Below are 7,195 nucleotides of genomic sequence, written 5' to 3'. Positions count from 1 at the left end.
CTGCGGGCCAGCACGCTCGACAGCTGCTGCGACGAGAACTGGCCAAACTGGCCGCCGAGCGCGCCACCGCCGAGTGCGCCAGCGCCGGCGCCGGCGCCGCGCTGCAGCCCCCAGGAGAGGGCGTCGGCCCCCGCGCCGCCCCCGGCCCCGACGCCGTTGCTGAGGCCACCGCCGCCGCCGCCACCGTCTGGTTGGAAGACCTCCCCCAGCAATCCAGACAGCGCCTGCACCGCCCGCACCTCACTGCTCGCCATGCGGTCAAGATTGCCGCCGCCGGCGCCGCCGCCGCCGCCGCCAAGCGCGCCGCCTCCATACGCTGCGAGCCCCCCCGCCCCGCCCGGCGCGAGCGGCGGCAGCAGCCCGCGCGCCGCTGCGCCCGCGGTGCCGCCGCCGTTGAGCGGGGCGGGCGGCAGCGGCGCGCCGCTGGGGCCCCGGGAGAGCCCCGAGCCCAGCAGGCCGGGGCCAGTCTCTACAAGCCGGTGGCCCCCGCTGCCGGCGCGCGCGGCGCCCAATCCCATGCCGCCGCCGTCCAGCCCCGCGCCGCCGCCGTCCAGGCCGGACAAGCCCCCGCCAAAGCCCAGGCTTGCCGCGAGCACGTTGTCCCCTGCCAGCAGAGAGGGCCCAAACAGCAAGGGGCCGTCGCCGGCACCGCCGTTGAGGCGGCGGCGCTTGGCTGCAGCGTCGTCGCCCGCAGCCGCGTCCTCCGCGGGGTCCCCCGTGCCCCAAGTGTCGGCCCTGCGGGGTTGGCGGTGCGAGCGGGCGTCCAGTGACGCGCCGTCGCTACCATCAGCATGGCGCCCGCGCGGCCGCGGTTCCAGCACACACACCAACACGTTGGAAGCGCAGAGACATTGCAGTGACCTGGACGCCCTAGGTGCCGCCTCGCAGGGCCTCACACATGGCTGCACCCCTGGCACAAGTGCACGAATTCTTGCATCAACACGGCACACCGTCAACCAGCAGCAGCGGCAGGCTGTGAGGGGCCGCAGGGCTGCCCCGGGAAGGGCGCCAGCCCCACCCCCATCTCACAGAGGCCCCCACTTGCCGCGGCGCCCACCTGCCACCCCCGAGGTCGCCGTACCCGTGCCGCGCGCCGCCGCCGCCGCCGCCGCCCGCCCCGCTGCCGCTGCGCAGCGGCACAGGGCGCTGCGCCAACTGGACTGCCTCCATGCTGCCGCTGGTGCCGCGGGTGCTGTTGTTGGTTGGCACCAGATAGTCGTGGAGCGGGAAGTTGGTCTTGGCTGCAGGGTGGTTGAGGGTCGGGGTGGGGGATTGGAGTGGGGGTAGGGTGGGAAATCGGTCTTGGCTGTGGGGCGTGTGGGGGTGCAGGGAAGGGCGTGGGTGACGATGAGGTTCGCAGAGATGATGGGGCGGTGAGGCTCGAGACCAGTGCTGTTCAGGGGCCCAGGGGTGAGGGGGCCATGCGGGGTGCTGAGTGCGCGACGCGCGCGGGCGGTGCAGGGGGTCCCAGCTTGAGCGCAGGCATGCAGATGTTGCAGGCGCGGGTGAGGGTGCAGGTGGACGCAGTGCACAAGCAAAGCACCACGAGCCAGCTGCCTGCGGGCAAGCCAGCCTCCATCCAAGCACTCACGTGCATGCGCAGGCGAGCGTGCATGTACAGACACACACGCACACACACACACACACACACACACACACACACACACACACGCACACACACACACACACATACACACACACTCTCCGTCGCTCTCTCTCGCGCGCGCACAGTCACACACCCATGCGCATGTGCACACACACGCATACCATACGCGCGCACGCACACGAATGCACACGCACACACGCATGGCCTCTCACACACACATTCACACACACACACACTGTCACACACGTCAACATGCACACGCACCGTTTGCGCCATTGAGCTCAACCAGCTTTGCGTCATAGGCCCGCGCCGCCTCAGCCGCGTCGTTGAAGTATCCAAGAAATATCTTCTTGTTCTTGTGCCCTAGCTGGCAGCGCCACCGGCGGCTCTTCTTGTCCCAAAAGACACCCCTGAAGGAGTGCGCCTCCGCGCCATCGCCCCCGCCGCCACCGCCGCCCCCGCCGCCGCGCGCGGCCTTTGTCCGCAGCCCGCCGCCGGACGCCGCGCGCGCCGGCGCCGCCGCCGCCGCCGGCGGGCTTGGTGCGGGTGGGGGGTCGAGGGCGGGGAGCGGCATCGACACAGGCATCGAGCCGAGGCCGCCGAAAGGGTCCAGCGCGAGCGCACTGCTGTAGGCGCCAAGGCCCCCGCCCAGCCCGCCGCCGCCGCCGTAGCCAGCCGCCGCCGCCGCGGCTGCGACCGCGCCGTACGGGTCGTCGCCGCTTGAGAAGGCGTCCAGCAGGCTCCCAAACCCGCCCGCGCCGCCCGGCGGCGCCGCGCCACCGCCGGCGGCAACGAGCGCCGCGGTCGCCTGCTCGAGTGACACGGGTGTCCCGCCGGCGCCGCCGTGGTCGTCGCCGCCGCCAACGTGGTGCTGAGTCAGCTCCCCGCATCCGCCGTCGTGGTCCATGCCCCCGTACCCCGCCTGCTGCTGCTGCTGCTGGTGCTGCTGCTGCTGGTGCTGCTGCTGCTGCTGCTGCACCGCCGCCACCGCCGCGTCCAGCTGCTGCTGCTGCGCGCGGCGCGCCTGCTCAGCTGCCGCGAGCTCCTCCATCAGCTGGCCCACCATCGACGACGGCGCAGCGCCGCCGCCGCCGCCGCCGCCGAGCCCGGCCAGGCCCGCGGATGAGAGGTCAAAGCCGCCCCCGTCCAGCCCGCCCATCAAGCCGCCGCCGCCGAGGCCGGCGGCCATCACCATGGCCGCCGACGCCGCGCCCAGCCCGGTGCCGCACGCGCCCCCGAAGGAGCTCGAAATTTCGCGGCCTGGGTCGGAGCCCGACCCCGAGATCGCGCCCAGCACGCCTGCCGCGTCGTCGAGCCGCCTAAGCAGCTGGTTGTGCAGGGAATTCTCGCCGCCACCACCGCCGGCGCCGCCGCCCCCGTTGCCGCCGCCGACGTTGCCGGCTGAGGCCGAGCCTGCGCCGCCGCCGCTGCCGGTCAACGTGCTCAGCAGGTGCTGCTGCAGCAGCTGCGCGGAAGCTGCCCCGCCGCCCATGCCGATGCTGACGCCGCCCAGGTCCTGGTGCATGGCCAAGTGGTCAGCATACGACCCGCTCGCCGGCGCGCCGCCGCCGCTGCTCGCGGCCGCGCCGCCCATGCTGCTGCCGCCCCCGCCGTCGTCGAGGCCGTCCAGGGAGTGCAGCAGCGACGCGCCGGAGGGGTGCGGCGACGCGGCGGCGGGGCCGGGGGCGGGGCCGCCGATGGGGGCGGCGTTCAGAAGCTGCAGGTACTCGGTAATGGGGTAGTTTGTGCGCGCTGCGGCCGAGGTATGAGCGCGGGCGGGAGGCGGCGCCAAGCGGCCGGGGTCGTGTCAGAGCACGGAGCGCCGCGCGGCGCGGGGTGTCGAGCATGGGCGGTGGTTTGGGGCTGTCTCGGCAGGGGCTGCGCCGCACCCACACACGGCGAGTTGGAGGCGTCCCTTGCCGAGCGCCAGCCGCACGCCCCCCGGGCAGCGACCCCCTTCCTCCCCCCAACCGGCCGCCAGCCGCCATGCGCGCGGCCATCCCGCCCGCGCGTCCGGGCAAACAATCCATGGCGCACCGCTTGCGCCCCGCAGCTCCACGAGCTTTCTGTCATAGGCCTTGGCAGCGTCCTGCGCCGTGTCAAAGTATCCCAAAAATATCTTCTTGGACTGGTACCCCAGCTGGCAGCGCCAGCGGCGCGTCTTCTTGTCCCAAAAGACGCCGCTGCAGCAGAGATGGGACGAGGAGGGCGTGGGACGTGTGGACGGTCGGGGCGCACGGGCCGGTGGGCGACGGGCCGACGCGGCGCAGTGGCGCAGATGGAACGCGGCGGCGACGCTGGCGAGCGGTGGTCCGCTGCAGAAGCGCAAGCATGCAATACGCGGCAGAGGGGGCGGCTGTGAAGTGCGGGGCCTGCACCGGCGCCCATGCATGCGCCGCCATGCATGTGCTGTGCATGTGCCCACCGGTACTGACGCTTCAACCGCTCCCTCTCTGCATCGCTCAATTCTTCCTCCATATAGTGCAGAGCGCCCCCGCGCCGCTCGCCGCGGCGAGGGCGCCGCGCCTGCGGCGCTGCGGCGCAGCGCCCGCCACGCGCCTGACGTCGCCGCGCAGCTCCGCGCGCCGATCAAGGCTGCGCACCCGGGCGGGTCCGCGACACCCGGATCGGTCCGCGACGCCTGGATCATTGCGACCAGATGTCGAGAAATAGCCAAGAGTGGCGCGTGGGGCGGGTGAGTGGCCAAGTGAGCTGGTCACGCCCGGTGTGTCGAGTGAACCGCCGCTCGTGGCGCAAGCGTCGAACGCGGCGCCCGCCACCACCATGTCGTCGCCCGCGGCACCACATGTGCAAGACTCCACGCCCCTCACCTTTTTCGTTCGCACGCTCGCGAAGCCCGGCTACTCCGCGAGGGTCGAGGCGTGGGCGATCACAGCCGGTGCAAGTGCTTGAACAACGGGCGGTAACAAAGCTGGTTTCACTGACTGGAAAATACTCCTATGATGCTTCGTGCCCCAGAGACGAGCACAACTGCTGCCTCAACACTTTGCGAAGCACACAGTGCTCAGCCCGCACTCGTTCTGGTGTATTGAGTATCGTTTAACTTTGTGTACCTGCACTTCTCGGTGGCTGTGTAGGCCCCGAACGTGTGGAAGATGCCGGCCGGCCAGAACGCGTGATACTGGCCGTTTATATAGTGGCATATCAGGTGAAACAACATGTAACTCTAGTATGGGCCCAGGTAGTTTTGTTCGCTGGCTCACATTCAGCATTCTACTCGTCGACATCGAAACCTCGACCCACGCAGGCGTGCCCTAATGTGTGCTGCGGGTAGGAGGCATTTTATCATAGTGTGTGAAGCTTTTTCTCACATCATAAACATCATAACAGTTCGACACAACAAGGTGGGCCGAGAGTGTCACGGCACTGTCACGTAAACTTGCTCTAATGATCGACTGCTGCATGCAACGCACGCCGTGCTATCGTTCCAGCTCCCTGCAGCTGATGTATGTATGGTTGCAAAAACATTAACACATAGTGCTTGCCATCCAGCAGACTATCCTGGCCATTCCATGCTGCCGTGTGCCAGATCCACGGTTGCACAGGCTCTGGGTGCGGTGCTGTGCATGCTGTTCAAGGTTTCCTACATGACCTCGCAGTGTGGCAGCAATGGATATGCACAAGGGTAATGGCTGGACGGAACATGTTGTTGCGTGCTGGACGAAGTCGAACCCAACCCTGGCCCCAACCTCGCGTATGGCGGCCTCAGCGGGCCACTTGTTTTTAGTAGCCGCCTCTTTCTGGCAAGTCACAACCATCTATGCCAAAATCAATGGGCGTCACCTGCGTTTGATGCCTAGCTGTCAGCTGTGATGGCATATGGCCACTTGTTTGGGGGTGGGTTTGGGGAGGAAGGTGAAGCAACCCGGTCTCCCTGTGAGTACAAAGGAGCCAACATGCTCCTGATGGCAGTGTTGTCATGCTTTTACCGTTGAAATACTCGAATTTTATATGCACCAACTTCAAGAGAAGCAAAATCGGCGGACTGGCCCTGGGTAGGTTCCGCTCTGTGCACCGGGCTAGCGTAACTCCAAAAAACTCCCAGTGACGCAACCTAGCTGCTCGCCAGGGGTGCCATGCTGGCCTGCGCCTACCCTCTCACATATACATTTTCTCATTGATGACAAATTATAAGCCAGCACGGAGATTAGCCGCATTTGTGCAAGGAACCTGCAAGATCTGGCGGGCTTTTGCCTGCCTCCCCACGCGCAGCCCCCTTGAATGGTCACAAATAGCACACAATACTTTTTGTGAGTACTTCGCGGCGGTCACAGTGCACATCACCCGTGACTACCCAGCCGCGGATCGAGGGGCACTCGCGGCAGCGGGCCCAACAGGGGCTAGGATGAGGGGAATGCGCAGCCTGCTCGGCATGGGCCTCCTGCTGGCTTTCGCAGTGGCAAGTGCCGTGGCGGAGCGCCACGTGGTGACGTTTGCTCCGGGCGACGCCCCTGCTGTTGAAGCGCAGCTCATCGCCGCCGGCTTTTCAGTGGCGCTGCGCGGCCCCGGGTTCTTTGCAGTGGAGCCCTGGGGTGTTGCAGAAACAGCGGCCGCCTATGCTGGGGCGAAGGAGGCGGCGCGCGGCGCGGCGCGCAGCAGCACGGTGCGCCTCCCTCTTTTCGGCTGAGTAGTACGGCAGCAATAAGTTCGCAGCAGCAAACCCACCCACCATCCGCAAGGCGGTGGGAGGAGTAACGAGCAGCAGGCTCCAGAGGCCGTCAGCCACAACGTTTTGCGATTGCCTGCGACGCTCCAGCACATGGCTCCCTGCGGTCTGCAGCAGCCTGCTTGCGACCTTGGGACCAAACCAAGCCGTGCCGCTGTTGCACGGACACCCCCGCACCCCGCGGGCAAGAAGCGCGCCTGCCCTGCATCTGCTCTGCTTCCCGCCTCACCAATCAGCACCAAAAGATTCACACGTCGGCCCCCGCGCTCAACCCGCTTTACACATCACACCGGCCGCGGGCAGGCCTCGAGCCTGCTGTCACTCGATGGCGTCACCAGCGCCGAGGCCGACCGCATTCAAGCCAGCATGGACGGCAACCTCACAGATGCGGAGGCGTCCGCGTCCCACATCGCCGGCGCCGGCGGCTGGCTGCTGGAGAGCGGCCAGCGCGGCGACAGCGGCCCGCCTGTCGATTGCGCGGCGCGTGACAAGCCCCTAGGGTACAAGCCGTTCCCCGAGATTGAGGCGTACCACATCCCGCAGGTGAGCCTGGGGCAGGTTTACGGTGTGTCCACCCGCATTTCCAGGTGCATGCCAGCTACCCATAGGTCCTGGACATGGTGCTGGCCCCTAATATACTGCACAGGCACCTGACGGCGTCTCGGACTGTTCAACACCAAAACAAAATTGCAGGTCCAGGCGGACAGCAAGAAGCTGCAGGAGGTCGAATCAGTCATAGACAAGGGCGTTCTCGTCTGCGTCATCGACTCGGGGGTTGACAGCACCCACCCCGAGTTCAAGGGCAAGAGCGCCACCCACTTGGACGGCTGCAAGTATGAGGATGCCTATGCGCCGGCGGGATGCCCCTTTGAGGTGCGAGCACTCACCCCCCCACCCCGCCC

At 67.6% G+C, this 7,195-nt stretch overlaps 2 protein-coding genes across 2 annotated transcripts in view; one reads left to right on the top strand and one right to left on the bottom strand.

Moving 5' to 3' along the window:
- MNEG_0771 (hypothetical protein) overlaps positions 1–4,256 on the bottom strand; it is a gene marked incomplete at both ends in the record, with an annotated part of 6,348 nt that extends 2,092 nt beyond the window's left edge. Inside the window, 5 exons of the mRNA XM_014050741.1 lie at positions 240–735; positions 1,058–1,241; positions 1,871–3,358; positions 3,644–3,789; positions 4,210–4,256. Of these exons, the coding sequence (XP_013906195.1) occupies positions 240–735; positions 1,058–1,241; positions 1,871–3,358; positions 3,644–3,789; positions 4,210–4,256 (2,361 nt within the window). The remainder of the gene's footprint in view (positions 1–239; positions 736–1,057; positions 1,242–1,870; positions 3,359–3,643; positions 3,790–4,209) is intronic.
- Positions 4,257–5,972: 1,716 nt separating this feature from the next.
- MNEG_0770 (hypothetical protein) lies at positions 5,973–6,947 on the top strand (the record flags this gene model as incomplete). The annotated part of the gene is made up of 3 exons (XM_014050740.1): positions 5,973–6,230; positions 6,597–6,858; positions 6,940–6,947. The coding sequence occupies 3 exons, from the start codon at positions 5,973–5,975 to the stop codon at positions 6,945–6,947; spliced, it is 528 nt and encodes a 175-aa protein (XP_013906194.1).
- Between the last annotated feature and the right edge of the window lie 248 nt (positions 6,948–7,195).

This window comes from Monoraphidium neglectum (genome assembly GCF_000611645.1).
Source record: "Monoraphidium neglectum strain SAG 48.87 unplaced genomic scaffold scaffold00067, whole genome shotgun sequence".
Taxonomy (NCBI): Eukaryota; Viridiplantae; Chlorophyta; class Chlorophyceae; order Sphaeropleales; family Selenastraceae; genus Monoraphidium; species Monoraphidium neglectum.
This window is presented reverse-complemented; position numbering and strand designations above follow the sequence as displayed.